The 27794-nt window shown below is 45.3% G+C and overlaps 9 protein-coding genes, 1 long non-coding RNA gene and 2 other non-coding genes across 18 annotated transcripts; 10 read left to right on the plus strand and 2 right to left on the minus strand.

Annotated features, from left to right (window-relative positions):
* The first annotated feature begins 82 nt into the window (after window positions 1-82).
* Window positions 83-4512, plus strand: LOC136188952 (fibroblast growth factor receptor 1-like). Of its 2 annotated transcripts, XM_065976773.1 has the most exons (17): window positions 83-396; window positions 452-599; window positions 653-790; window positions 838-1258; window positions 1314-1394; window positions 1449-1497; window positions 1553-2206; window positions 2266-2408; window positions 2458-2602; window positions 2654-2785; window positions 2831-3271; window positions 3326-3516; window positions 3574-3702; window positions 3758-3984; window positions 4036-4076; window positions 4130-4226; window positions 4279-4512. In XM_065976773.1, the coding sequence occupies exons 7-17, from the start codon at window positions 2086-2088 to the stop codon at window positions 4394-4396; spliced, it is 1785 nt and encodes a 594-aa protein (XP_065832845.1). In that variant the 5' UTR covers window positions 83-396; window positions 452-599; window positions 653-790; window positions 838-1258; window positions 1314-1394; window positions 1449-1497; window positions 1553-2085; the 3' UTR covers window positions 4397-4512. The 2 variants fall into 2 exon arrangements, with proteins under 2 accessions (XP_065832845.1, XP_065832846.1); XM_065976774.1 differs by lacking the exons at window positions 83-396; window positions 452-599; window positions 653-790; ... (2 more) ...; window positions 1449-1497; window positions 1553-2206 and having other exon boundaries at window positions 2234-2321; window positions 2383-2408; window positions 4279-4511.
* A 33-nt stretch (window positions 4513-4545) lies between these two features.
* LOC136188949 (fibroblast growth factor receptor 3-like) lies at window positions 4546-7230 on the plus strand. The gene is made up of 11 exons (XM_065976768.1): window positions 4546-4748; window positions 4813-4958; window positions 5016-5163; window positions 5213-5350; window positions 5398-5910; window positions 5968-6158; window positions 6214-6342; window positions 6399-6625; window positions 6682-6722; window positions 6776-6872; window positions 6923-7230. The coding sequence occupies exons 1-11, from the start codon at window positions 4619-4621 to the stop codon at window positions 7119-7121; spliced, it is 1959 nt and encodes a 652-aa protein (XP_065832840.1). The 5' UTR covers window positions 4546-4618; the 3' UTR covers window positions 7122-7230.
* On the plus strand, window positions 7073-9181 carry LOC136188950 (uncharacterized). Its single transcript, XM_065976770.1, has 3 exons — window positions 7073-7169; window positions 7232-8982; window positions 9041-9181. The coding sequence occupies exons 1-3, from the start codon at window positions 7161-7163 to the stop codon at window positions 9108-9110; spliced, it is 1830 nt and encodes a 609-aa protein (XP_065832842.1). The 5' UTR covers window positions 7073-7160; the 3' UTR covers window positions 9111-9181.
* Window positions 9182-9195: 14 nt separating this feature from the next.
* On the plus strand, window positions 9196-11216 carry LOC136188956 (apocarotenoid-15,15'-oxygenase-like). Its single transcript, XM_065976780.1, has 7 exons — window positions 9196-9437; window positions 9487-9752; window positions 9809-9952; window positions 10015-10228; window positions 10295-10422; window positions 10473-10784; window positions 10836-11216. The coding sequence occupies exons 1-7, from the start codon at window positions 9263-9265 to the stop codon at window positions 11172-11174; spliced, it is 1578 nt and encodes a 525-aa protein (XP_065832852.1). The 5' UTR covers window positions 9196-9262; the 3' UTR covers window positions 11175-11216.
* On the plus strand, window positions 11162-16344 carry LOC136188945 (ribosome quality control complex subunit NEMF-like). 2 transcript variants are annotated; one of them, XM_065976762.1, is made up of 34 exons: window positions 11162-11277; window positions 11336-11404; window positions 11456-11558; window positions 11633-11758; window positions 11826-11974; window positions 12026-12093; window positions 12144-12233; window positions 12282-12355; window positions 12408-12472; window positions 12533-12608; window positions 12660-12722; window positions 12773-12898; window positions 12957-13117; window positions 13177-13246; window positions 13302-13360; window positions 13425-13577; window positions 13638-13741; window positions 13800-13862; window positions 13911-14023; window positions 14078-14135; window positions 14189-14247; window positions 14306-14386; window positions 14439-14511; window positions 14563-14677; window positions 14729-14885; window positions 14933-14967; window positions 15023-15113; window positions 15165-15215; window positions 15272-15349; window positions 15400-15687; window positions 15739-15845; window positions 15892-15935; window positions 15989-16068; window positions 16119-16344. In XM_065976762.1, the coding sequence occupies exons 1-34, from the start codon at window positions 11219-11221 to the stop codon at window positions 16200-16202; spliced, it is 3192 nt and encodes a 1063-aa protein (XP_065832834.1). In that variant the 5' UTR covers window positions 11162-11218; the 3' UTR covers window positions 16203-16344. The 2 variants fall into 2 exon arrangements, with proteins under 2 accessions (XP_065832834.1, XP_065832835.1); XM_065976763.1 differs by lacking the exon at window positions 11162-11277 and having other exon boundaries at window positions 11369-11404; window positions 11466-11558.
* Window positions 16345-16428: 84 nt separating this feature from the next.
* On the plus strand, window positions 16429-17571 carry LOC136188959 (uncharacterized). Its single transcript, XR_010670338.1, has 3 exons — window positions 16429-17046; window positions 17093-17222; window positions 17272-17571. It is a non-coding gene; the product is annotated as an uncharacterized lncRNA (long non-coding RNA).
* A 66-nt stretch (window positions 17572-17637) lies between these two features.
* LOC136189647 (T-complex protein 1 subunit delta-like) lies at window positions 17638-20159 on the plus strand. The gene is made up of 14 exons (XM_065977669.1): window positions 17638-17832; window positions 17893-17945; window positions 17996-18085; window positions 18144-18252; window positions 18309-18451; window positions 18514-18626; window positions 18685-18817; window positions 18872-19011; window positions 19062-19158; window positions 19210-19317; window positions 19373-19503; window positions 19553-19787; window positions 19842-19955; window positions 20017-20159. The coding sequence occupies exons 1-14, from the start codon at window positions 17736-17738 to the stop codon at window positions 20035-20037; spliced, it is 1584 nt and encodes a 527-aa protein (XP_065833741.1). The 5' UTR covers window positions 17638-17735; the 3' UTR covers window positions 20038-20159.
* On the minus strand, window positions 19931-22548 carry LOC136189650 (ubiquinone biosynthesis monooxygenase COQ6, mitochondrial-like). The gene is made up of 13 exons (XM_065977671.1): window positions 22423-22548; window positions 22217-22354; window positions 22107-22165; window positions 21863-22042; window positions 21560-21607; window positions 21406-21516; window positions 21288-21350; window positions 21130-21237; window positions 21014-21083; window positions 20833-20956; window positions 20669-20784; window positions 20448-20614; window positions 19931-20132 (listed from the first exon to the last, which is right to left on the minus strand). Exons 1-13 carry the CDS (start codon window positions 22541-22543, stop codon window positions 20103-20105), a joined length of 1335 nt encoding a protein of 444 aa, XP_065833743.1. The 5' UTR covers window positions 22544-22548; the 3' UTR covers window positions 19931-20102.
* Window positions 20265-26501, plus strand: LOC136189646 (lysosomal cobalamin transporter ABCD4-like). 5 transcript variants are annotated; one of them, XR_010670422.1, is made up of 22 exons: window positions 20290-20356; window positions 21817-22178; window positions 22241-22697; window positions 22753-22871; window positions 22920-23047; window positions 23110-23252; window positions 23302-23421; window positions 23472-23597; window positions 23646-23696; window positions 23741-23783; window positions 23842-23893; window positions 23948-24072; window positions 24136-24227; window positions 24280-24434; window positions 24485-24595; window positions 24782-24873; window positions 24934-25008; window positions 25057-25109; window positions 25169-25245; window positions 25299-25414; window positions 25467-25671; window positions 25730-26501. XR_010670422.1 is itself a non-coding variant. In XM_065977666.1 (21 exons), the coding sequence occupies exons 3-21, from the start codon at window positions 22606-22608 to the stop codon at window positions 25554-25556; spliced, it is 1860 nt and encodes a 619-aa protein (XP_065833738.1). In that variant the 5' UTR covers window positions 20265-20300; window positions 21817-22178; window positions 22241-22605; the 3' UTR covers window positions 25557-25728. The 5 variants fall into 5 exon arrangements, 4 of the variants coding, with proteins under 4 accessions (XP_065833738.1, XP_065833737.1, XP_065833739.1 ...); XM_065977666.1 differs by lacking the exon at window positions 25730-26501 and having other exon boundaries at window positions 20265-20300; window positions 25467-25728; XM_065977665.1 differs by lacking the exon at window positions 25730-26501 and having other exon boundaries at window positions 25467-25728.
* Window positions 20279-20404, plus strand: LOC136189710 (U6atac minor spliceosomal RNA). The gene has a single exon (XR_010670434.1). It is a non-coding gene; the product is annotated as a U6atac minor spliceosomal RNA (small nuclear RNA).
* On the plus strand, window positions 21657-21750 carry Trnaq-cug (transfer RNA glutamine (anticodon CUG)). The gene is made up of 2 exons: window positions 21657-21692; window positions 21716-21750. It is a non-coding gene; the product is annotated as a tRNA-Gln (tRNA).
* LOC136189649 (lysosome membrane protein 2-like) lies at window positions 25512-27789 on the minus strand. The gene is made up of 11 exons (XM_065977670.1): window positions 27606-27789; window positions 27368-27540; window positions 27071-27224; window positions 26838-27017; window positions 26552-26772; window positions 26316-26482; window positions 26142-26263; window positions 26019-26089; window positions 25895-25958; window positions 25736-25838; window positions 25512-25686 (listed from the first exon to the last, which is right to left on the minus strand). Exons 1-11 carry the CDS (start codon window positions 27717-27719, stop codon window positions 25583-25585), a joined length of 1473 nt encoding a protein of 490 aa, XP_065833742.1. The 5' UTR covers window positions 27720-27789; the 3' UTR covers window positions 25512-25582.
* Between the last annotated feature and the right edge of the window lie 5 nt (window positions 27790-27794).

Raw genomic sequence — 27794 nt, forward strand, 5'->3', positions numbered from 1 at the left:
CATCATGAGAAACGACCATCCGGATTCTTTCTAACGAGACCCGTACTCTCGCATACTTGCATCAGTTGTTGGCCCCGTCATGATAGTCGTTCTCACTTTGATTTTTCTACGTTTCGCGCAGAATATTTCCGCCGCTCAACCATGCTATGGCGTGTACTTGTGCGTGAGTAAGCGGCCTCAGTCAAGCAGCAGTCTTCAATTCAGTTGGCAATGACTACGATCATAGCGGTCGCCTCGTTTTTTGTTCTAGTTCAAAGTGCGGTTGGATGCATTGTTGGAAATGGGGAACTGAGTAGCGAGCTTCAACAAGGCAACGCTTTCTGGCAATCACTCGTTATTCCTAAAGAAGTTTCTTATATTCCTTTTCAAATGTGGACTAGGAGACGCTATACTGCCGTAAGTTCTTTAAAAGCTTGAGTCGTCTAAAAAACCGATTTCATCTTTCTATCAGCTGAATTACTCTTATACTACTGTGATTGGAAACTCTAACGTTGTGTCGAAAATTCAGATGTCTTTTCCTTATGGTAAGAACTTGCTTACAACCGGCGAAATACCGTACATAGGTAATAAGGCAGTAGAAGAGGCAATCAATTCTACGGGTAAGCTAAATGGCCTGACAGATTAAAGTTCGCTCGCTGAACTAATTTTGTAGGATTTTTGATCTCGTTTATCTGTGCATCAAATGGATATACACCCACGACTCTCAAATTCGTTATAACGGGACGCGATCAGTTGGGCAGCAGGACGTGCAAAACGGAAGGAGAATTTTCTATAAAGAAATCATGTTCAGGTAGTAAATTCAATAGAACAAAGAATGATGAGCAATATGCTTTGCAGGCCTTTTTCCAGACGTCAATACTGACAGCACCTATGGCAGCACTGGCATCAGCAACAGCACTGACAGCTCTATTCCCATAACTGCTACTACTTTTCTGACAGAATCCTTACCAAGTGCACTCAGCCCCAGCCCGTGCATCCATCTTGACCTACTTCGACGGAATATTGCACTTCCGATCGCCCAATAGCGTCTCTTGTAGAAAAACGCGCGATATACGAATGTCCACGCGCGCTGACGTCTTGAGAGTTGTGAGCCGGGAGGCACAGTCATTCGAAAAAAGTGGCGGTAACGGTGGATACTCAAACGATTGCACGTCTCTGATTGCGTTAGCTTTTCATGAGTCGAGTCGTTCGCCGCTTTCAATCAACGAGCAGACGTTGCAGAGGCCTTCCTTTTCACTCGATTCAACTACTCAAATAGGTGGGCTCAATGCATGGTAAATCTAAGAAGTAATACTAATAATATGATGAATCAGCGACTATAACTCTGCTCTAACAAGTTCCATTGCTTTCGTCGCTCTTGTCCTTCTGGCTGTACTATGCGTGTGGAGAATCAGGTATAGAGTGTGTTAGAGAGACACTCAATATATAGCAAAGACTAATTATTGCAGGAAAAGACGACAAGAGACGGCTGCATTGGTTTCCAAAAATCTGGAAGAGGTGAGGACTCTAGACTGCATGATCCATTGGCCGTGCTAAAACTGCTTTCGTTTAGGAACGTCTGAAGAGGAACCAGAATGTGTATGGGGCCCCAGAACCGGTCCCAGCGGCTAAAGAGACAAAAATGGAACGTGCAAATGGACGCGTTTCTTTGGGCAATGCCAGCTACGAGGGAGTCCAATCTCCGTCTTTTTTCCCCGGAGGTGGATCAAAGCGCGGACAATCCCCTAACAATCCGTGTTACGATGGCGTCGATTTTCCTAAAAGAGATGCGAAAGACGTAGACAACCCGTTCTATGAGGAAGTTATCGTTGAGTCCTCAGAAACAGGAGAAACCCCGGAAACCGACGCGAACGTAACGGAAAGTCCACCTTACGAAAACGCTATTATGACATCGCAGAAGACAGAAGAAGAGAAGCAGTGTTTTAACGATGTAGACTGCGACGATGATTCCGTTTACGAGCCAGTCGAAGTAGGAGGTAGTTCCGCATAAATTTATAATACTAAACACGGTAGTCTAAAAGGGATGGGCCACAACATCCCCGTTGTTTACGAAGACACGGCTCTATTTCTTGGCTTGCTTCGGTCATGACCGTGACACCAGCGTTCGTTCTATCTCTTTTCCTTGCTCTCTCACCGGCCCAGAGTCAGCCGTGCGACGGTGTTTACATGTGCGTGGGTCAACGCCCTCACGCCTTCTTAGACCCAAGTTAGCGTCCGGCTGGAAGGCCTTTCGCGATCGACGAAAACGTATTTCGTTTGCGACAGTTAGGGGAGCAGTTGACTGCTTTATTCTGGACGGACGATTGAGTGCGGAGCTTCAAGTAAACGAACCGTTTTGGGGATCACTCGTTCTTCCAAACGACGTCTCCTTTATTCCAATAGAAATGTGGACAAGGAACAATTATCCTGTAGATACGAATCTGTATCTTTGGCGTTGTGCTGATATACTTTTTTCAGGTGAAATTCTCTTTTGGATCTGCAGTTGGAGACTCTAGAATCGTCTCGAAGATACACTTTTCTTCTCTTCATCAAGACTCTCTGACGACTGGCAAAGTATCGTACATAGGTAATCAGCCAAGAGAAGAGGCAATAAATTCCACTGGTAAACACGAATTGATTGACTGCATGAAAGGATTAGACCCTAATAATTTAGAATTTTTTGTCACGTTTACCTGTGCATCAAAGGGAGTTTCATCCACTACGTTTTTATTCAACATCACTGGAAACAGTTCAAATGGGGCGTGCGAAACTACAGGACGATTTTCGATAAAAAAATCTTGCTCAGGTGAAAATAACGTAGATCAAAATGCTTGAACGACATTCCTTGCAGGATCTCCTACTTCAGGCAGTCCGAGTGGTGGCAGACCTACTTCTACAAAGATTTCCCTGATTGTGACTACGACACCACCAAGTACATCCTCGCCTAGTCTTACTACGAGTGACACTACTAGTGGTACAAGCAGAGCTTTTACCTCTGCCTTGAACACCCCACGTCCAAAAACATTGGTGGTTTTGTTCCTTGCTGTTGTAGTCAGCGCTTTTGTGCTGCTAATCGCACTGACCAGTACATTCGCAGTTGTCATGTGGAAAAGAAGAAAGAATAAATTTCCTCACGTTGAGGAGGGTGCTTTGGCGATCAGCAGCAAGCGTTGCAGGTGGGAGGTCAATCCAGGCAAAATACAACTTGATGCCCCAATTGGAAGTGGAGCCTTTTCAAGAGTATACAGAGGAGAATACAGCTGCACAGTGATAGCTGTAAAAGTTCTGAAAGGTTAGATTTAAAATGTACTTGCCAAGCCTTTCTGCATAAATTGTCTTAATTAAGCTGACAGCCAATCGTCTGAGAGAGAAATGCTTTTGAAAGAGATTGAGTTATTAAAGAACATGGAACCGCATTCTAATCTAATAACAATGAAAGGGTGCTGCACTGTTTCTCCTGATAGTCCTATCATGCTTATAATGGAGTACATGAACATGGGAAATCTACTTAAATATCTGAGGAAAAATCGTTGTCTGGTAAAGCTTTTGAAACCTAAATGTACGTTTACATCGTTGCTCTATGATAATGCTTAGAAATGTGTCCGTGAAGAGTGTGAAGAACGCTTGAATGATCCTACTATACTGACCTGCGTCCACAATCAGAAACTAAAAGAGTTTCTAAATCAGTGTCTCGTAATTACCTATCAGGTGTCTCTAGGAATGGTGAGAAATGGCTATTAGCTACACAGGAACATTTTATTGTAACGCGAATAAATAGGAGTGGATGGAGAAACAGCACTGCGTGCATCGCGACTTGGCTGCACGCAATGTTCTACTTCATGCCTTAGATGACAAACGCATCATAACCAAAATCTCAGACTTTGGCTTGGCCAGAAGTGCTTATGAATCGGATATGATTCGAGGAGATATGCATGAACAAAAGCCTATCAAATGGACAGCTCCAGAAGGCCTGTTTGATGACATATTTACCATCAAGAGTGACGTGTAAGACTGTTGATAAAGAAAAGCTCACACCTAATGCTCTAAATCTTCTAGATGGTCATTTGGTGTCGTTCTTTGGGAAGTCGCATCACTTGGTAAGTCCAATCAGCTCAGTTGTAATCTAATCAGGCGTTATCACAAACTCAAGGGAGTATTCCATATCCTGGACTGGAAAAACAAGTCTTAGTGACGATGATTCAGAACGGCTACAGAATGGACAAGCCCGAAGACTGCAGTGATGAACTGTAAAGATGCTTAATTAAAAGCCATATTAAGTGACGAGTGTCATTTCTCAAGGTATCAACTGATGCTTCAGTGCTGGCAATCATTGCCCAACAAGCGCCCACGATTTGAAAAGATAAGGACGCAGCTGGAAGAGATGGTTACTACAACAAGAGGCTACATTGACCTCTAAATAGACGCATGCAGTACATTGTGAGACTGTATCAGCCTTTTGTATCATTATCTGCCACTCTGGTATTAATAACGCTTAGATCCTTGTAAGTTAGCCTGAGGGTTTTAATCCTCTTCTCAAGAAAAAATGACCACAAGCCATTGCATCATGAGAAACGACCATCCGGATTCTTTCTAACGAGACCCGTACTCTCGCATACTTGCATCAGTTGTTGGCCCCGTCATGATAGTCGTTCTCACTTTGATTTTTCTACGTTTCGCGCAAAATGTTTCCGCCGCTCAACCATGCTATGGCGTGTACTTGTGCGTGAGTAAGCGGCCTCTGGCTCAGTCAAGCAGCAGTCTTCAATTGAGTTAGCGAGGCATCATCAGTTGGCAATGACTACGATCATAGCGGTCGCCTCGTTTTTTCTCTAGTTCAAAATGCGGTTGGATGCATTGTTGGAAATGGGGAACTGAGTAGCGAGCTTCAACAAGGCAACGCTTTCTGGCAATCACTCGTTATTCCTAAAGAAGTTTCTTATATTCCTTTTCAAATGTGGACTAGGAGACGCTATACTGCCGTAAGTTCTTTAAAAGCTTGAGTGGTTTAAAAAAACCCGATTTCATCTTTCTATCAGCTGAATTACTCTTATACTGCTGTGATTGGAAACTCTAACGTTGTGTCGAAAATTCAGATGTCTTTTCCTTATGGTAAGAACTTGCTTACAACCGGCGAAATACCGTACATAGGTAATAAGGCAGTAGAAGAGGCAATCAATTCTACGAGTAAGCTAAATGGCCTGACAGATCCGCTGGCTGAACTAAATTTGTTTAGGATTTTTGATCTCGTTTATCTGTGCATCAAATGGATATACACCCACGACTCTCAAATTCGTTATAACGGGACGCGATCAGTTGGGCAGCAGGACGTGCAAAACGGAAGGAGAATTTTCTATAAAGAAATCATGTTTAGGTAGTGAATTCAATGGAACAAAGAATGATGAGCAATATGCTTTGCAGGTCTTTTTCCAGACGTCAATACTGACAGCACCTATGGCAGCACTGGCATCAGCAACAGCACTGACAGCTCTACTACTACTTTTCTGACAGAATCCTTACCAAGTGCACTCAGCCCCAGCCCTACTGCTGGTATTGCAGATGAGGCAACCAGTTTCACTAGTAGTACTACGTCTGGCACTCATCCATCCTCAACCGGACTATCCATGATTTGGGCTATTTGTATCAGTGTTGCTGTGATTGTCGTACTACTTGTGGCAATAACTACAGGTGTATTGGTCCATCGGAAAAGAAAAAAGGAGCGACAACGTCAGAATCAACGCCAGAATCAACGTCTCGCCAGTGCCGCTACTGTACAATCTGCACTTAGCATGCAAGAACTTTGGGAAATCAACCCGGGCAATGTACGACTTGACAACCAAATCGGAAAGGGTGCATTTTCAATAGTTTACAGAGGAGCATATTATTCTGAAAGAGACGACAGCTCCACAGTTGTAGCTGTCAAATGCCTGCGAGGTAAGAAATCTTTTGCCAGGATTTTCGCACATACAATATAACCTCGTTTCACCCAAGCTGACAGCCAGACGTCAGAGAAGGAAATGCTTTTGAAAGAGATTGAGTTATTGAAAGACATGGAGCAGCATCGTAACCTACTAACAATGAAAGGATGTTGCACCGTTTCTCCTGATACTCCGATTATGCTAATAATGGAGTACATGAACATGGGAAATCTGCTCAACCATCTCAGAGAAAATCGTTTTCTAGTAACTTTGTTGACTTATCATTGTGTTTACATTGCTGGCTCACGATAATGTTTAGAAATGCGATCGTGAAGAATGTGAAGAACGCTTGAGCAACCCCAATATACTGAGCTGCATTCATAACGAGAAAGTAAAAGAGTTTCTAGACGAGTGTCTTGTAATTACCTATCAGGTGTCTCGAGGAATGGTAAGAGGCCGTTAGCGAGTTTTTCACAGAATATTTTGCATTTTGGGCATAAATAGGAGTGGATGGAGAAACAGCACTACGTGCATAGAGACTTGGCTGCACGCAATGTTCTACTTCACGCCTTAGATGACAAACGCATCATAGCCAAAATCTCAGACTTTGGCTTGGCCAGAAATGTATATGAATCAGAAATGGTTCGGGAAGGCGCAGATGAACAAAAGCCTACTAAATGGACTGCTCCAGAGGGTCTACTCGACGACGTATTTACTATCAAAAGTGACGTGTAAGACTGGTTACCAGACAGATAGATCAGAAGTGCTATTCTTATTAAATATCTAGATGGTCATTTGGTGTCGTTCTTTGGGAAGTTGCATCTCTTGGTGAGTCAATTAAATAGTTCAATTGTAATTAGGCATTCATATGCTTTCTCAAGGGAGTGTTCCATACCCTGGACTGGAGAAGCAAGTCTTAGTGTCAATGCTTGAGAAAGGACACAGAATGGACAAGCCTGAGGACTGCAGTGATGAATTGTAAAGAGAGTAACAACGTAATGCGGCAGATGCCTGATTTCTTTCTCAAGGTATCTACTGATGGTTCGGTGCTGGCAATCGTCGCCCGACAAACGTCCACGATTTGAAGAGATCAGAGCGAAGTTGGAAGAAATGGTAACAACAACAAAAGGTTACACCGACTTGGGCAATACGGAAAACATTACGTGTGGGGATTCCCCCGAAACATTCGGGGAGTCTGCATACTGTGACTTTTACCGTCTGAACTGAGACCCGTTGCGACTTAGAAAAGACTTTAGCTGCTCGATCATGGAAGAAGTGCGTAGAGCCTGTGTTTTATCGATCTAGAGTTTTCCCAAGAAAGAGTGACGTCCTTTTAGATATTCTTGGAAACGAACGTGACCCTAAACCCCAATTTGGCATCTCTTCCAGAAATCAGCAACTATCTCGATCGCCTAACATCTCCTGATACCGGAGACGCGAGCATTCGGGTAATGAAAGTTCCAGGGGACAGAGGGGTCACTCTGAAAGGGGCGTGGACTCGAATCGAGCGATGTCGCCTCGATATGAAAGCGATATTGGAAAACGAAACCGGGGACGAACCAGCGAAAACGTGGGAAACCGACGATCACGACGACGACGACGACGATTACGATTCCGATTCGTCTCCGCCACCGTCCGTCGAGATTTCAGTCGATCCTCGCGTCATGCGTCATCTACGAAAGAAACACGGACCGGAGTTAGAAAGGGCTATCAAGGATAACGACGGCGAGTTCTCGTGGGACGGCAAGGCGCCGTTGGTCGTCATCAAAGCGCACGATGACGACTCATTGGCTGAATTGAGAGAAAAGTTCGATCTACTCTACTGCATAGCTCAAAGCGAGAGGACCCTGATCAAAGAGACTAAAAAGAATCCAAAGGATCACCGGGCCCCCGAAATGGAACTCGAGCCAGACATCCTAATGACTCACAAGTCACAGGAAGGGATACAATTGATCATTGTGAGAGGCAATATCATCGACCAGCACGTCGATGCGATCGTCAGCCCCGCTGACCCTAAGCTCCAGCACAGACACACACTGGCAAAATCAATTGCCCAAGCAGCTGGAGATGAATTAAGAGATGACTGTGCTAGTCAAATCGCCGCCTGTGGCGACCTGGAATTGGGAACGGCTGTTGCAAGCAGTGGAGGAAACCTTCACTGCAGCAGCGTAATCCATGCCGTTGGACCAGCCAATCATGGATCGATATGGAGGGATCTTCGCAATGCCTGCGTCAATAGTTTTCGAGTGGCTGCTTCGCTGAAATTTCAATCTGTCGCCGTTCCGCTGCTTGGTTTCGTCTCTTCGACTTCGGACGTCGCTAGAATGGCGTCGATTATGTTTGAAGCGTTTGATACGTTTTCTTTTCGAAATCCCGGATGTTCGGTGGACGAAATTCGTTTCGTGGACGACGACGTCGGCGCGGTGGGCGCCTGGTGCGAGGAAATGCAGCGGCGCTACGGCCGCGGCTACGATTACGAGAGCTTCGCCCAGGCGGGGCCCCGTCCGAGGGTTCAGGCGGAGTCGCTTGCTTTCTCTCCTCCTTCAGGTTCTTCTCGCGAGGACTTCAAGGACGACGTCGATTCCGGCGACGAACGTTCGCGGTGTCCCATTTGCCTTGCACCGATCGACGAGTCGAAACGACTTGACTGCGGGCACACGTTCTGTACCATCTGCGTCGAACAGGAATTACAGGTTCGGTCCAAATGTCCCGTTTGTAAGCGCCCGTACGGTGAACAGTTGCAACCGGAAGCGCGCGGGTTGCAACCGGAAGGAACGATGTCTGTGAGAAAAGGTGGCTTCTGTCTTCCGGGTCACGACGGTTTTGGAACGATTACGATTACGTATCATTTTCAAGGAGGAATTCAGGGATCTGAGCACCCCCGGCCCGGACGACGATACGGCGGTACGACAAGAAGTGCCTACCTACCTGATTCTCCTGAAGGAAATGAAATCCTTGGGCTTCTACGGAAGGCGTTTGACGCTAAATTGATCTTCACTATTGGCACATCTGAAACAACTGGGATAGAGGACCAGATTACCTGGAGTGATATCTCTCACAAGACCAGTCAGCATGGGGGGCCAACACAGTACGTGAGAAGTAGACTATTTTTAGCTGCAAAATTAATTAAAATTGTTATTTTTCAGATTTGGATATCCTGATCCAGTGTACCTTAGCATAGTCAAAGAAGAACTCGCAGCGAAAGGAATAAGATGAAATCAAAAAGATTGCATGTCACGAAACAGACACATCACAAAAGTTTTTATTAATTGGTGGTCCGTAACTCACTCGCTGTACGCACCTTCGCGCGGTTATCGGCGAAGTCCCGGACGTGCAGGACCTTAGCTTAGAGGCTCGGAGGAGACGCTATGGCCGAGGAAACGCTTCCCGGAGCGCGACGTGGCTGGAAATCGATCGAAGAGGAAACGGACTACTGGATTCCCGAAGCAGACGTCATCGGCAAGATTCCAAAAGACCTCCACGGCACTCTTCTACGCAACGGGCCGGGCGTCAACAGCGTCTACGGCACTCAACTGAAGCATCGTAAGTGCAGCAAACAACTACGAATGTTCCACACCCACGCATCCTTTAGCGATCGACGGCGACGGAATGGTCTGCGCTCTGTCTTTCGTCGACGGTCGCGTTCACTTTCGATCGCGATTCGTTTCGACTCAGTCGCGTCGCGACGAATCGCGAGCGGGCGCCCTCATCTATCCGGGCCAAATGGGAACGCGTCGCGAGCGCGGAATTGTCGCGTTGGCGTGCGACGCCTTTCTGACTTTCGTACGAGGTCCAACGTCGCAAATGTTCGAATACAGAAATCCGTCGAATACGAGCGTTTTCTATTGGGGAGGCAAGGTCAGGAAATTAACTAATTAACTTTTAATTAATTAATTTGAAGATAATTTTTTTAGATTTTGACGACGTATGAGACGTCTCTTCCTCACTGTCTCGATCCTTACACCCTCACTACTCTCGGTCCCGATGATTTGGGTGGCAAGTTGAGACTCGGCGTCATGGCTGCTCATTTTCGCTTTGACACATTGCAAAAGCCTATTGTAAGTTAAAGAGTTTTTCAATTAATTAAAAGAGCGTGTGGCTAGTAGTTTTTTTGGTTTAGAAACTTTGCTGTTTTGGTATACAACCGCATCTGACGAGGCCAGCCGACATACATTTCTACGAGTTTGACGATAAATGGAATTGCGTGAACGTCGAACATTCCGTCGAGGGGCTCAACTATGCTCACGATTTTCTACTGTTACCTCACTACTACGTCGTTCACATGACTCCGTTTGTGAAAGTGACGATGTCGCAAGCCTGGAAATGGAAGTTAGGTGACTTGAGAAATAAATGAAAAACGGCTTTGTCTTTCTGAGACGATTTCTTTTCTGTGATTCTAGGTCTGTCTTCGCCTGGCGAGGATATGAAATATTATCCCGATTTGCCGTCTCGTTTCGTCTTCATCCCGCGGCCCAATCATCCCGATCCGCGCGCGGCAATAATTTCAGTCGACGCAGATCCTTTCCACGTGATTATCACCGAACTATCTAAATTCATTTCTTATACTTCTTTGTTTAGATTTTTCACTTTGGCACTGGATATCAACAGGGATCCGACGTCTTCTTTACAGCCGTTTGCCTTGGACGTCAATTCAATATGACATTTGACGAGCAAATCGCACTCTCCAACATCAGCATTGCACCCGGTCGCGTCTACAAATTTCACGTCAACTTATCAACTCGCACCTGCGTCGGGCTGCAAGCGGATTCGGCTAGCGTGGAATTTCCGACCGTCAATCCATACAGACACGGGCAGAAATCAGGTCAATACTCATACCTCATGGCCAACGACAGAAAGAACGAAAATCTTCCTTATAGAGATGTCGTGAAGGTAATTATGAGTGTAGAGTAATTAACGTTGCTCTTATAGATATTCATCTAGTTCGACTTTTACGGCCTCCAACGGCAAGTTTGGTCTTCTCACGGCGTCATCGGAGAGCCGGTCTTTGCCCCAAGAAACACTTTCGTCAGGTCATCCAGCTCTGACGACGACGACGGCTACGTTTTGGTTCAGCTCTACGACCCGGCTGTGCATCGAACGGAATTCGTTGTTCTCGATGCTCGTCGAGTGAACGATGGACCGATCGCTCGAATTCGACTCAAGCACCACATTCCGTACGGTTTTCACGGCAGCTTTACGTCCGAATGTTTTGTTCGGCCCCTGCCAAGGCCAGGAATACTGGACACCGCGGCAACATTATTTTTATCGGCTAAGCTTTAATTTAACGCGGGTCTCATATCATCCGGGATTTTCTCCTCTTTACCATGAAGACTCGTTTCTCCACGCTGGACGTCCAAGCGGCCGTGCTCTGCATACGGCAAAGGTACGAATAGCGACGTCGCGGTCACTGCGTCTCGGTTAGAGCACGCATCGTCTTGCAGATGCCTCGGATTGCGTTTGCAGACCGTTTACGACATCGACGCCAAGACGTACCTCTTCAAACTGACACAGTAAGAGCGAAGCGCGTCTGAAAAGCCTTTTCTTGAACGTTTCGCGTCGAGATCCGACAAGAAATTCGTCATTCTCGTCGAATCGGGCACGCGAATCCATTCGACCGACTTCGAATGGCCGAAAAACGCTTTCCCGTCCGGTTTCGCAATGAAAGTATCGTCCTATTTTCTCGCGCGAATTTTAATTAAATAATTCAATTAATTGATTAATTAAATTAAAACTTTCAGCTCCGGAAACATCTCAAGTCGCGACGTTTGGTGAGCGTCGACCAGTTGGGCATCGATCGAATAGTCGACTTTCAATTTGGATCCGGTGAAGCGGCCTATCACGTCATCGTTGAACTCTATGATCGGGTAAATGGAGGATAGATAGTGGGGGGTTTCTTTGTGAAGAAGAAGAATGAGCGATCTTTTTCTGTAGGGAAATATTGCTCTGACTGATTACGAGTATACGATATTGAATTTGCTGCGCGTGAGAACGGACGCTGATCAGGACGTTTGGTTTGCCGTGAGGGAGAAGTATCCTCGTGAAATGGCTCGTCAACGCGAAGAATTGATGAAGATAGAACGGTATAACTGCAGTCAATTCGAACCTACGATGCTCTAATTTAATCAGTGCAGATTGAAGGAGATTTTGGATGGTTGCAAGGAAGGCGAATCGGTGAGAAGAAGCTTGAATCCTCACTTCGGTATTGAAGATCATGAGAGCTCCAAATTTTTTCACGTTACTATTTTCTAGTGTACGGGCCTGCTGTGATCGAGCATTGTCTATTAGAAGCCGGTTTCTCCGCTGATGTGAAGATTGGAAAAGGCTTCAACCTGTCCGAAGGTGCAGCACTTTGAACTAATACTCCCAAAACATATATTATGCATTTAGACGTCCATCGAGTTCACGCAGCACTCAAAGACGCCGACGAAATAATGAGACGATGCTCGGAAAATATCTGCAAGGTGTAAACACTATAGCTAATGTGCTTTTCATAATAGGCGTTTTCCTCCTAAGGGCTACATTATTCAAAAGCAACAGGATAAAGTGACGGCAGACAAAGATTCGGATAAATTACTAACGTTAGATCACGTGCTATAGTTGCGACTTTGTGTGTGTACGTGATGGTTTGATTGCCTTAGATACGAGGAATTTCATCCGTTCTTGTTTCGACAGCACGAAGGAGCGCCCAAACTCGATTTCTTAACCTTTGAAAATGTACGGAGAGCAAAGAGAATTACTGTAGAGTCTAACCTGAATTTTTATTAGGCTGTAGACGACTTTTTCTCCAAGCTTGGCAGTCAGAAACTGGACATGAAAGCTCTTCAACAGGTATAGAAAATCACTCGGGTTTTGGATTGGGTTCATTGATTTTGAAATAGGAAAAGATGGCAGTAAGGAAGTTGGAGAACGTCAGGAAAGATCACGAGAAGAGACTTGAAATGCTGCACATCTCTCAGGAAACGGACCAATATAAAGCGCAGCTAATTGAATCGAACGTCGAAATGGTGTTTACATGTGTAACACTGTTTTTTGGAAAGCGAATTTCACTTTGTATGGCGCCAGGTCGAAAGAGCTATTCTAGTTCTTTGTAACATGATTGCGAATGCCTTCGATTGGACGGAAATTAGTCAGATGGTAAAAGAAGCCCAGGTGGAGGGCGACCCTGTAGCAAAGGCGATCAAAGCACTGAAATTAGAGTCAAACAAGTTCACATTCTTCCTAACGTACGGGCATAGATAGTAGACCTAAAGAGTGCAGCTCAGACTATTCAATTTCACACTAGTGACCCATTTGAAAAAAGCCTAGACGATGGAGAGGACGAAGAAGACGGCGGAAAACCGAAAAAATCAAAAGTAGAAATTATTACATAGATAGAGGTGGCGGTTTGAACGAGGTTTTTTTTTGTAGGCAAAAGGAGTGCTTGTTGACATTGACTTAGGCTTGTCTGCCTATGCCAATGCAAGAGGGTAAGCATACTATAGTCAGAAGATTTGTCTACCAGACAGACAGACAGACGTTTCTCTTCTGCAGATATTATAGCCAGAAGAAGCACGCCGCGAAAAAGGAGCAGAGGACGCTCGAGGCGTCCGACAAGGCTCTGAAAGCCGCAGAGAGAAAGACTAAGCAGACGTTAAAAGAAGTTGCCGTTGCGACGAGCATCCAAAAAGTCAGGAAGACGTATTGGTGCGTTGGGGGAAAAAAAACCCAGATATTCGCGAAATAGACTTACTGTATTAACGCTAGGTTTGAGAAATTTCTCTGGTTTGTCTCGTCGGAAAATTTTCTCGTCGTTGCCGGAAGGGACGCCCAGCAGAACGAGTTCATTGTAAAGAGACATTTGAGATCAGGTGAGATGGCAAACGGCGGCGAGACAAGCCTTTATTGTTGTCTCGGTGATCCGTGAAGGAGACGTCTACGTTCACGCTGATCTCCACGGTGCCACCTCTTGCGTTGTCAAAAATCCAGCCGGTATTTTTTGCATACCATGCCTGCACTGTTATATTGTTTGTATTGAAGGAGGGTCAATTCCTCCGAAGACGCTTCAAGAGGCGGGCTGCATGGCTTTGTGCTACAGTTCGGGTTGGGATTCCAAGATTGTAACGAGTGCCTGGTGGGTTCATCACGACCAGGTAAGATCATTTATTTACCTGACTCAATAGCAATATAGAGACGTCTTTACGAAGGTATCAAAGACGGCTCCGACTGGAGAATATTTGACGACGGGGAGTTTTATGATTAGAGGTCAGAGGCGAACAGAAGACTTTTGATGTTAGGATGCGCTATATTTTTCTTAGGAAAGAAGAACTTTCTTCCGCCTTCGCAGCTGGTGATGGGATATACATTTGTTTTTAAAGTTCGTAGAGGAGGGGGTCTTTTTTTGTTTGAGTGTCACAGTGCGAATTGATCTTTAGGTTGACGAATCTTGCGTCGAGAATCATCTCAACGAACGAAAAGTGAGAGTCGGCGAAGACGACATGGAATCCGCGTGGAAGGTAAAAAATCAACGAAACGCTCGACTTTGACGAGAAGAAACATATGTATTAGGAGCATTCTGCTACTGACGTTGGCTCCATTCAGGAAGAAGACGAGGAGGAGGACATAGAAATTGAAATAGATGGTATAAGACAATATTAATAAAGTTTAGCCTTGTTGCTAGTGGCAGCTGTAGTTGGCGATGATCTATCTGAAACGGCGTCCAACGCTGGTGTCCTTGAGACCCAGATGTCGTCCAGCTCACAGTTTCCTGATACGAGCATAGACTTGCAATACGTCAAAGGAGAAACGTGAGGAGAAGATAACGAGGAAGTAGAATTAGACGCAACGTCTTTGCTTAGCTTCCAGCTTCAGCGAGGCATCAGCACTATGAGTACCGTCAGTGCTGCGAGCAGTACTTTGGTAGTGGAGCAACTCAACGCAGGGGATGATGATAAGGAAGACGAGGCGGAGGAGCGTGAGGCTGAAGGCGAGAACGATTTTACAGAGGACCAACAGGTGAAAAAAAGTCTTCATGAACGAAGTTAATATTATTTTATTGGCAGACCGGAAAGCAGAGGCTTACTGCGAAACAGAGAAGGTGGCGTCACTCTCTAATGTATGACGTACCAATAGTCGTTTTGTGGCCACTATAGGGACTTGAAGAAGCAGGCAAGCAAAACTGGCGAACCTACAGGGGATGATAGTAGAAATCAGAGTGTTCCGACTTCCAAAGAAGAACCAAAGGTAATACAGTCAGAATACTTGCATGCTGGGAGCGACTGACGTTTGTAACAGAGGCAAAAGTCTACTGGAGAGGCTCCTGTCCCAATGAAACGAGGTCAAAAGGTGCTCGTTGTTTTGTGCGTGTGTTGGCACGACGTTTATAGTCGGATTTGCTGTAGCATAAACTAAAAAAGATGAGAGATAAGTACGGCGATCAAGACGAGGAAGAGAGGCAGCTGAGAATGGAAATCTTGGGAGTAAGTAAAATAAGCATCTGAAAAGTGCCCTAAAATCAGTTTTTTTACAGTCGGCAGGAGCCCAAAAAGAACCAAAAGGAAAAAAGGGGAAAAAAGCAAGTAAACAGCAACAGCAGCAGAAGGCACAGCAAGAGAAACGACAGGAAAGGCAACAGCAGAAGGAGAATCCGGTCATACTGCATTCTACTGAAAAAGAGTCTGAAAAAGAGACAGCAGTAGTAGCTGAACAACAAAAAAAAGTCGTTATAAGAGAGAAAAAGGTTGGAGGAGAAGGTGTCGCCGCATCTGGCGACGTTCATACGGTAGAAGACGAGGACGACGAAGAATTGAAGTCTAAAGTACGCAGCAAAAGAATATAATATATAAAAACTGATTTTTTTTTATTAAAGGACGATGTGGAGTATTTGAACGCTTTGACTGGTTGTCCCCTTCCCGACGATCTGCTCATGTTTGCCATTCCGATGTGCGCGCCTTACAACGCGATTACGAACTACAAGTAAACCTCGACGAATGTCCATACGAAACAAACCGTTATTGCGTAGGTTCAAAGTGAAACTAACTCCTGGATCAGGACGAAGAGGAAAAGGTCAGACTGGGCTCTTATTATCTTGCTACAAATCGATCACACTTCGTATATAGCTGCTAGAACTGCAGTTCATTTATTTATAACCTCTAGAGATACTCTTCAGAGAGAAAAGGACGTGCTAAAAAGCGTCAAGGTTTGTCTTGTTATTGAAGCGGCCTGGTTTTGAGTAAAATCTTGTTTTAGGATGCCGAATTATCGCGAAATATCCCTGGAAAAGTGAAATTGTCAGCACCCAGTCTACAGTCGCGTAAGCAGCGGAAAAAGTAAAACGGAGAGCGGCCCAGTAGAGTTTGTATGCCATTTGCGCGTGACGGTTTGCTGCGCACTGAGCGAAAATGAGACAGCCACGCGCGTTTTATTAATTAAGAATCGAAACTTAATTAGGTTACTTGTACCTGCGAATCGTCCGAATTCCCTTGCCGCTCGAAACGAACGAAAGGGGGGGGGGGGGGGGGGGGGCATTAGGAAGTGACCTCAGAGCCATATATTTGGACACTACATATCTCAGTCCGAGAGATTAATTAATTAGATGGGATTAGAAGTGCATCTCATATGCATTTTTTTGCTTTGGACCACCAGGGTGTACCGCGTCTGTGACCAGCTGTGCAGCCTGTGCTCTAAGCTTCTTTGTTGTATGAGCTCAAAATAGCACAGGAAAAACAAAAAACGTTTAGATACACGATGTCGTGCGTGTGCCGGATGACCGCAGACAAACGTTCTGAAAGAAAACCCCCCGGCACGCAACGCGGGCAGGCTGTGCCGTGGAAAGGAACTACAGATAGACATTGTGAGAAAGGAAAGAGATATACTCGTAGGTATCAGTAAAAGCATTGTTAGAAAAAATTCCCAGGCTCCTCTGGGTTCGCGTATCGCACATGTGTAGCGTCAGCTGGCCAGTGCGTGTTGTTACCAAAACATTCCGACCAGCTAGAGCATAAAAGCGTGGCGTGCATTCGCAGTCATCCATTCAGCTCGCTGAAGATTTGCTACCCATCAAGCGCCAGAATGCAGTGCCTTGTTCTAATTTCTTTCTGCTGTGTGTTTGCAGCTTTATCGTCAGCGTCGTCCTCCAACCACGACCCGCTTTTAAAAATGTCAAAGACCTCGAACGGTCAGCTTTTTTTCGGTAAAGATTGCGTAAATCAAAAGGATTTTAGGGAGCGCGGCAGAGTGCTACTGCTGCAACACTTTTTTCAGCGCGGTGAAATTCACCATAAGCAACTTGACCGTCACAGCAACCGTTACCATTTCCAATCAAAATTTGTGCCAACAACACCTCTATTTCGGGTAATATGTTTAGAGTTTGTTATGGAAATGATATAAATGCCAGAGACAGGGTGTACATCTTGTGGAGTGACGACAGAAAAGGCTATTCACTTCATACTACAGACAGCCCCACGTCTATGTCTATGGAATATTTAAACCGAGGTTCTCACCAAATCGAGTTGTGGCTTTTTACTACTAATTGCCCCGGCTGTTATTACTGCTGGGGACCGCACCGTATAGACACTATTGTCATTTATTAGAATTTTGTCAAAACGTCTGAATTGTTGTTGTCGATCAGTGTTGTTTAAGTTGCTGATTGTTGCTGGGCGTTTTTCGTTGTTTTTGTCAGTACACTGTATACGCCAAAATATTACGCCGAAATTAGATAAATTCACAATTACTCAACACTATGGCGCGGCGTAGCGCGCTAGCGCCTCGATTTTGCATCGTCCTCCTGGATCCCGCATCGGTTCGTAGTCGAGCCATCCGTCGTCGATTTGCGAAGAGATCGTTTGAAACCGTTATAAAATAGCAATGCCTCAAGGACGCGGCCAGAAGCAAACGCCGAGAGCGTTCAAAGATCGCGGCAAACCCGCTTCCATTCGATACAGCAACATCACCGCCGCAAAGGGTACGTTTTACCGACTTCCGACTTCCGCAACCGTCTCGACGAGTTCTTCGCCTCGTTTAGCCGTAGCAGATGCAATTCGAACGAGCCTGGGTCCGCGAGGAATGGACAAAATGGTCGAAAAGAAAAAAAATCGAAATGACTCTTCTCAAGAAGTCGCTCTTAGATCCGAGCTCCAGGCGGCGACATAACGATCACAAACGACGGGGCGACGATTCTCAAGGAAATGCAAGTCGTCCATCCAACGGCGAAAATGGTATACAAAGACTTCCAAAGCTCGATAGATGTTTTTATATTCGTCACTTTACTCTTAGCTCGTCGAACTGGCCAAGGCTCAAGACATCGAGGCCGGAGACGGAACGACAACTGTCGTCGTTCTAGCGGGAAGTTTGCTGAGCGCTGCCCAAAGACTTCTTGACAAGGGTGAGATGATTATGATGATGGGTTAATTAATTAATTAATTATTTGAATCTCTTTAGGCATTCATCCGACCACGATATCGGAGTCGTTTGAAAGTGCTGCTGCCAAGGCGATTGAGATTCTTCAAAAAATGGCAGTGCCTGTCAGTTTGGAGAATAGGGAGGCGTTGATCCGAATCGCCACAACGTCACTCAATTCCAAGGTAAGGGAAGATACATAGTGGATTTTTGTATGGAAGAGTAAGGGCGTGGTTTGTTTTTCTAGGTTGTGTCTCAGTATTCGAGTCTTTTGGCTCCCATGTGCGTCGAGGCTGTGCTCAAGGTTGCCTCTGGCAACAACGCTGATCTCAATGACGTTCGAGTCATCAAAAAATTGGGGTGGGTCAAAAACAGTTGATTAATAGAATATTTCTTTTATTGACAACGTTTCTTTTAGTGGAACGGTTGAGGATACGGAGCTGGTCGAAGGACTCGTGTTTACTAAAAAATTAGCCACGCCAACAATTTCGCGCGCGGAAAAGGCCAAGATAGGATTAATTCAATTCTGGCTGTCTCCACCAAAAACAGACGTAAAAAATAAACGAATCGAAAGTACTCCTGAAATCGAATGCCTTATTTTTCAGATGGAGAATCAGGTGATCATTTCCGATTACAGTCAAATGGATCGAGTGATGAGAGAAGAGAAGCAGTACATTCTCGACATATGCAAAGCAATAAAAAGGGCCGGCTGCACCGTTTTACTCGTACAGAAGAGCATACTCAGGTATGTAGACAGATCAACAGACTTCCACTAACCTTATTTATTATATATAGGGACGCTCTGAATGACTTGGCTATACACTTCCTTACCAAACTCAAAATCATGACTATCAAGGACGTCGAACGAGACGACGTCGAGTTCATATGCAAGGCAAGAGACCTCTAAGAGACAAAGAAACTATATCATATCTATTCTTAATAGACTATTGGTTGCAAGCCAGTTGCCAGCGTTGATCACTTCAAACCGGAAATGCTGGGCTATGCGGACTTAGTCGAAGAAGTCTCGACGGGGGATAGCAAAATGGTTCGAGTGAGTATCAATATATTCAGTTTACGTGTGCAGAGCTGACTGGTGTCCTGTACAGATAACAGGTCTCGCGTCTCCGTCAAAGACCGTCACTCTGCTAGTGAGAGGCTCAAACAAACTCGTTCTGGAAGAAGCGGAACGATCGATTCACGATGCCCTTTGCGTTGTTCGATGTCTCGTAAAGAAAGGGTAAATATCACCCAAGGCATTAATCAATTATTTATTTATTATTTGATAGTTTTCTTGTTGCTGGAGGTGGAGCACCTGAAATCGAGGTTTCACAAAAGCTGATGGAGATCGCTCACTCGCTGACGGGCATGGAAGACTACTGCTTTCGAGCGTTTGCTGAAGCGCTCGAAGTCATTCCGTGCACGCTGGCGGAAAATGTTGGACTTAGTCCCATAGCAACCGTGACGGATCTGCGCAATAGGCACGCAAAGGGAGAAACATCCGCTGGAATCAACGTGAGAAAGGTGAGAGACAAACGGGATCTATATTTTATTTATTTATTTATTTATTTATTTTAGGGTATTGTTGCCAATATTATGGAGGAGCACGTTGTTCAGCCTCTCTTAGTGTCAACTAGTGCCTTTCAATTGGCTGCTGAAACGGTTCGAAGCATTTTGAAAATTGACGACATTGTAAGTTTTTTATCTATTTGGTTTCATCTAGATTTCTACGTTATTTTCTTCTTTTTTTTAGGTTCACGCACAAAGAACATAAAGACGTTAGTTCTCGTTACTTAGAAAGACACTGACACTGCGTTCTTCGTCTTTTCTCTGATTGGCTTAGCTTGCCGCCGTCTTGATAATCAAAGTCTGCGAAAGTAAGCAGATTTGGTTGTACGTTCGATTACGCGCATCAAAAGCGACATTCGGGGAATATTTTGGGACCGGTTTAGCTACATGAAAAGTGCCCGAGATACGCGACTGCTATATATACGGGAATTGGTTCAAAGGAGATTGTGTTGTATGAGCCGAGAGAAGGTTAGCATCTCCCTCGATAAGGACGAGAACGACCATTTGGTCGTCAACCTACACACGTACGGTTAAGGCATTGCTGCTTCGGCAGCATCTAACCGGTTTTTTTCCTTCCCCCCCCCGGGGGGGGGGACCCCCTCTGAGGACACGAACCTTTAGCGGGGCAATCATGTCCGTAAATTGAAGTCCCACGCCTCGAACGAGCGCTAATGCGCTATTCGAGGTAGAGAAAAGCGTGTTGAGCGCGTCGATCGACGCCATCACGGGCACGACGCGTCGCAAACGCTCCCTTTCGTACCGCCGAAGATAGAACTCGGAACCTGCGTCCGAAATAACGTAGTCCCCCCGCGATACCCGACGACGCCCGACCATACCGAGATCTTCACCGTTCTCCGCGGCCTCCGCGATCACTTTCGCGAGAGCGATGGCGTCCCCAAAGCCCAAATTGAGACCCTGACCCGCCATGGGATGAATCCGATGCGCAGCGTCCCTAACGACACACGGGGGGAGTCGTACGGGTGCTCTAGTGCTTTCTTACCCGACTAAGGCGATTCGATCGTTGACGTACGTTGAGCCGTGGTAGAGAGCGAGTGGAAAAGATGCTCGGCTGCCTTCGTCGACGCGTAGAATCGACGGGGGATATTTGCACACCGATTCGTGGTCTGCACGCACAGCGCTACGAATCTTCTCTCTTTTTTTTTTCTCTCGTATTGTTGTACCTGATTGATTCAGTGATCGAAGCGCTTGAACTGCTCGACTTGGTAGTGACTGATTTCTGACGTTATCGCTCTAAAACCGATACGTCGAGCACTATTGAATCAATTGACGAACTTACGAAAGCGCTGTTGACCGAATCTACGAAACTGTCTTCTGGCAGTTGAAGAAGCGACTGAGCGTGACTCGGAGATGTTGACCAGACGAGAGATGACGACGTATCAGAAAGCTGCAAATAACTCGGTTCTAAAAGCAAACAAACCCTCCCTTTAGGCTTACTGGTAGTAGAGCGATTGGGCCTGTTGGAAGAAATCGCTGCCAGGCAGTCTCGTTTTCAATTTCCTTCAGGCAGAAAAAAATTACTAAGTGCACGGACTTTTAATTAAGCTTATGAGACCTCTGCGAAATGTAATGTAGCAACTACAGCTGTTTGGTGATAACTCTTGGAGTAGTGCTTGCCGCCTTCTATGGCTTTGCGAACGGTTGAATTCGCGCCATCCGCGCCGATCTGAATGTAAACGCTAAGTCGGCACTTCTCCGCAGAAACTTACGAGAAGACGAGCTTTTAGTTGTTCATTGCCAGTCGAAGAGAGTTGCACCTAAAGCCGTTCGGTTTATAACCTGCCGTGTGGAACGATTTCCTCAACGGGTCCCGTGGTGTAATGGTAGCACATGAGACTCTGAAGTACGGACTAATTCCCGGATGTATCTCATGATCCGAGTTCAAATCTCGGCGGGACCTCGAAAGTTTTTTTTCTTTTACTGAACTCTCTTTTATTTTTAAACCTAATTTTGTCTTTTTCTTTAGGATAGTGGGGTCTGGACGGTAACCTGACTGACTATTTCTGGCTTACTTCTCGAGGGCTTTTCTCCACTAAATTCACTTGACAATTTTCCACCGTTTCAACGTTTCGCAAGCATCGTCGAAGCGCACCAAGAATCACGCGGTTTTCTACAATGCAGCCCATGTAAGGAAGATCAGAAACAGACTTGCTGTCAAATTCAATTCGAGCCTCGCTGCAACTATCCCACACCTACAAAAAAAACAACAACTCCAAATCGACGTTCTTTGGAAGCCATGGGGAAGAGTCATCTCACGTGCATAGTGCGAAAAGATTTCATTCTCGTACTACAAATAGTCTCCCATGCATCAACGTCTGCATAAACAGAGTAAAAAAATGCCCTGTGCTCACCATAATGAATAATACCTTTTAGAAATTGAATTGTTGCAGGTGTCAGTGCACTGACTCGATTGCCGTATCTGTCGCCGGGCTGAGGAAGAGACGCATTTTCGCTCGACGCTTCGAGAAGAACGAGACGCTTGTCTCTCATCGCGGACGATTTTCCTGTCGAGAAATCAGCCGTTCGATTAGCCAATCAGCGTCAGAATTCGACGAAACGCGATCGCGCTCACCGAGCGCGCACGCTAGAGCGCTTCCAACGATGCCTCCACCCGATATGACAACGTCAGCGATGCCGACGTTTCGGTGTACACCAGCGCCAATAGAAAATCGCCGTAATAAACGACGAGCCATTAGGAGTTGGTTAGCGCACTTGAATCGAGGGGATTGGCTGCACGAATTTGGCACGTGGAGAGATGTCGAACGACGACTACAGGGTCCTCGCCGACGTCACCAGTACCACTGGATCGAAGCAAACGTCTAGCGACGACGAAGACCTAAGCAACAGGTACGAGAGCTTCGTCGCGCGTATCGAAGCGCATTTTTTCAAACGGAACTGACAGCTACGGCGTCGATTTTCTTCTTCTCAAACGATTCTGGAGAATTTTTCGAATTGCCGTGCCAAAGGCGCGCTCCCTATCGGCGCTGCAACTCGTTCTCCTTCTTCTCCTCGCAGTGGGAGGTACAAAACGATGCGTGGGCGTGGTTACTTGATGGACACTTTTTTTAGCACAGTTCGCCTATTACTACGCCGGCCTGATTGCCAGCAAGTTCTACGGCGTTTTGACGAAGAAGGACGAGGCCGGTTTCCGGGTTCAGTTGTGGCAATCGGCTCTGATTGTCATGTCGGCAGCGCTTGTTAGATAGATAATCGTTATTTAATTATTTCTAATTTTGGATTTGGAACTTTGATGCTTTAGGCGCAGTGCTTGGTCAAATTTATGAGCGGTTGGATGTACGTCACGTGGCGTAAGCAGGTGACAATGCGCTTGCACAAGGACTACTTTGCCGACATCACCTACTATGATATCAATGCTCTTGAGAAGAAGACCGTTGATAATCCGTAAATAGATTATGTATATGTTTTCGCCTTGTTTTTATTGGCTGTGTAGGGATCAGAGAATAGCTCAGGATGTCGATCGATTCTGCAACAATTTTTGCAATCAGTTGGCCGCTCAAGTGATTGTGACGCCTTTCGTGGTTGCCTATTATACGTACAAATGTTGGAAAAGGTAAATTTGGCTTCTAGTCCGCTTTCGCTCTAAGAATTTTTCCCCGTCAGTGTTGGGTACTATGGCCCGGCTCTTGTCTACACTTACTTTGGATTCGGTGCAGTCATCAATCGGCTCATCATGACTCCAATCGTTCGACTTGTGTTCGGACAAGAGAAACTCGAAGGCAACTTTCGGTTTGTAGCCCCGTCTCCAACGAAATCTTGAGTGCGATCTGGTCCTAGGTTTCAGCATGTCCAATTTCGAAATCACGCCGAAACAGTAGCCTTCTACCGGTAAGACAGATAAAGACAAAAGATCGATCTCACCTCCCATTTAGGAGTGGCAAGACAGAGCAAACAAGAATCGGTCACATTTTTAAGGTACTATACTGGGGAGAAGCTTTTGTCATAGTAAGTTAATTAATCTTGGCTCGTTCAGAAACTTTTGGGTGTCCAATGGCGATTGGTAAAGTGGAACTTAGCCTTGAATTGTACTACAAAAAGAATCAGCTCTCATCTTTCTTATTATATATGAGCTCTTTTAGGGGCGATTGGGCTCTTCGCCTATCTTGGTAGTATTCTTAGTTATCTTATTGTTGCTCTTGGCGTCTTTGCCACGCAACGATTCGTCTCTATGTCCGCGAGCGAAATCAGCGTAACGCTGAGCGAAGTAAAGCGCAAGCTAGACGCTTTGCACAATCTCTTTGCTACAAAACTATTTTTCTCTATATAGAATTCATTTCTTGTTCTCTATTTAATCAGTTCCTTTTCGACGTTGATCTCGTTGAGCGGTACGATTTCAGACGTGGCTGGATTCACTCACAGGTTAAAGCTTTGAGAAGTGGAAGAGAATTGACTCGAATAAAACGTAAAACAGGGTCGGGCAACTGTTGGAGTCAATCAACAGTGCATCAGAGAAGAAGAAGAAAGCCTCTGAGGACAAATATACGAAATTGAGTTCTGATACGGAAGCCTTTCGACTTGTTGGAGTGTCCTATGGACCGCGTGGTAATCAAAGAATATTAGTGAATGGTATGAAATAGCGCTGCGCGTTCGTTCTTCAGCTATTCTTCTTGCTATAGATTTGAGTTTATCTATCGAAGAAAAGAGAAATATTTTGATTACTGGCAAAACGGGCTGCGGAAAGAGTTCTCTCTTTCGTGTCATTAATGGATTGTGGAATCCCTTTCGAGGTAAAATGTTGTCTAATAAGGTGGAGAGCTGTTATTGTCTATGATGATAAGACTTGATCTGAAATTCATTCGTTTGAATTGATTAGTCAATGTATACGCTATCCTGAGAAACCTTTGTCGTGTTTTCGTTAAATTAAATCTGCTCGTTTTAGTCGAAAACGTAACAGTCTGTGCATTTGTGTTTAGGCGAAGTGGAACGTTTGATTTCGCGCTCTCCCGAGAATTATCTCGTCTTACCTCAACGTCCTTTTTTCGTTTGCGGAAATCTGCGGGCACAGGTATGTGTGATCACTGATCAAGTAGTACGACGCTCATTTATGGCATCAATTCCTCTCAAGGTTACCTATCCCCTGTCAATGGAAGACTCGTCTGTGGATGAGCGAATTCACAGAGCCCTTTCAATGGCTTGCGTGGTAGATAACGTTTGAGGGAAAAGATTTATGATGTTACATGTATTTTAGGATTATCTCGTGGAGAGAGTCGGCGGTCTCGATCACGATTACGAACCACTGACGTTCGCATACCTATTTGATTTAATAGCCCTATAGCCCTTATAAAATTTGCCTTCTTTAGAGAAGATTTTGTTTCGGTGGGTGAAATGCAAAAATTGGGATTCGCCCGTCTGTTCTTTTTCATGCCTAAATTTGCTTGTAAGTTCATTCTTGCAATGAAAGCGGAATGTTTTTTTTTCATACTCTGTCAGTTCTCGACGAAGCGACGAGTGCAATGGATGAGGAAAGCGAGGAAAGACTCTACAGGACGTGCTGCGATCATAAGATAACGCTAATCAGCATCAGTCACAGAAGTTCTATACGAAAGGTGAGCGAGAGTCGTCCCCGAAGCAGAGCTAGAACCCAACGTGCGCTCGCAGTTTCATCACGCGGAACTGCACCTAAGCGGAAACGGGCAGTGGCGTCTGGACGAAATCGAGTCTCATTCTAATGACCAATCTGAATTATGAAAAGGAGAACGTCCACTAAAAAAAAGCTAACTGATATCGCTGGAGTCAAGCAAAGGAACGGCTTGTTCGTCATCTTTCCTTTTGTAAATCATCCTCGCACCGACAATAATGCACAGTACGATAACGAGGCCTTGAAGAGAGATAGAGATATAGAATAAGTTATTATCATATAGTTGTACCTCCCAGACCAACGAGTCCCCACTGAACGCCGCGAATAACATCGATTGGTTCGTAAACTTGAGTCTTGAATAGGTTACACGTCGTCGTATTGGCGAGCACAGACTTAATTGAAACACCTACTTATTTAAGGGAATGCTCAACGAACGCGTGCCGTTTACCTCTTCAGCGAAGAAAATCGGCACAAAAGTGTGTCTCACTTTCGACACTTTTTCAAATGCTATTCTATAATAACATTATGAAACGTAGATGGCGAAACGCGGCGGTTGACTTAGTGAGACGTACGAATGGGTTATTGGTTGTATTTGAATGTTCGCCTGAAGACGCTTGAACGTGCGAAAGAGTGCCCCCGTGATCTTTAGGGGGAAAAAATGACGTAAAGGCGACGTCGACGCGAAGTGGACGTACCGGTTCAATGTCGAGAAACGTGTCGTCGAGTTGTCTATCTGGGCCGCGAAGTCCAGTGATATTCGTCGCTACTTCGGGATCGACGTCGAGATAATGAGGCTTTGAAATGAAGATTGGAGCGCCTGTGAAGCGTAGCGTATACGAGATATCATCTGGGGTGGTCTTGTCACTTACGGTAATTAGCCGAACTCTCGTTGAGAAGACCAGAATAGGTATTGGCATACCATTCTGCGTTTTTTGGATTCACAGTCGCGTTTTGTAATTCCCACTGAGGTATGACGCAGCGAAGAAGGCTAATGGACTCCAACTCGGCCATCTGATTACAAGTGAGATTTGCCGATCTACACACACACACACATTATTTTAGTCCATGTATGTAGATAGATAGGTGGTCATCACAATAAATTTACCTGAAAAGATCGTCAACGAAAACAGTCAAGTTATCTCCCAGTTTCAAACCGGAACGAAAGAGGAAGCCCTCCGTACCGTTGATCATGTTCGCATACGTCCCGTTCCAGTAGTCAAGATGAGGCATTCCGTCCCATTCGACGAAGTCGCCTATATCGTCGCTGTTTCCTTTTCCTGTTTTCACGGCGCTCCATTGCAAATAGTCAGATGCAGAATTGTTGATCTGACGTTGAATAGTTTATTTATATTTATTTAGTTATTTATTTGGCCCTCGTCGATATGTTTTACCTGCAGGCTAAAATTTGTTCTCGGATACAAATTCTTTTTGTTTGCCAGTTTAATGAGAAGATCGGTGTATCCCCATAGGAACTCGGAAACCGTGTGCGTGACAAACAAATTGCTTATCATCATAGCGAGTACTGCGTCCGATCCCCTCACTTCCTTATTCAAGTACAACTTAATAACAGTCTAAAAAGAAATTTTGTCTCTGCGCCTTATTTTATGTTTATTTTTATTTTTACAGCTAAAACAGCATTGACAGTCGTCATCCGATCAACGTCCGGATCCCATTGAGAACCGGTACGATTTCTGTCAAACACGTAGTACTTGTTCTGCTTGTAGTGAACAATGGTTCCATCCGCAGTAAAATTTGGTGAAAATTTTCGACGAAATTCTCTAGAAAATGCATCAAAGCTCTTGCTCAGTTAGCCAAGAGCACAAGCACAAGACGAGGGCCAACATACGCTCAATAAAAATATTCTTTTAAATAATTAATAAGGGACATAACGCTTATGCTCCTTAGAATTTGTCTAATTTACTTGAAGTAGTAGGGACCCATTTCAGTCAGTTCGATTTTGGCTCCCTTCATAGCTTGGTCGGGATTTTTCACCGAATACATGGTGAAGGTCTTGTACATTGGCCCTATGTCAGGTGACTTCCATATGCCAAAGAGGGTATTTCCTTCCTCTAAGACAAACTCGTCTTTTAGCTTCTACGCTCGCGACCAAAGAAAGAAAGCTGCATTGTCAGTGGGGAAAAGGGAAGGGGCGTTTTCACTTCGTTCATGACGAGAGTCTTCAGAATCGGAATGACGACGACTGCAGCAACTACAATTGCAATTGCGAGTAGAAGAACGAGGAGCAGCACTGTCCACCGACAACGTTTCTCCATCGCTTTTTCGCCTCTCCCCTGCTGCGGCTTGCAGAGCACAATGCGATAAAGAGGAGCCAACCCGTAATCTATTTA

Source organism: Oscarella lobularis, chromosome 7, assembly GCF_947507565.1.
Source record: "Oscarella lobularis chromosome 7, ooOscLobu1.1, whole genome shotgun sequence".
NCBI classification, from domain to species: domain Eukaryota; kingdom Metazoa; phylum Porifera; class Homoscleromorpha; order Homosclerophorida; family Oscarellidae; genus Oscarella; species Oscarella lobularis.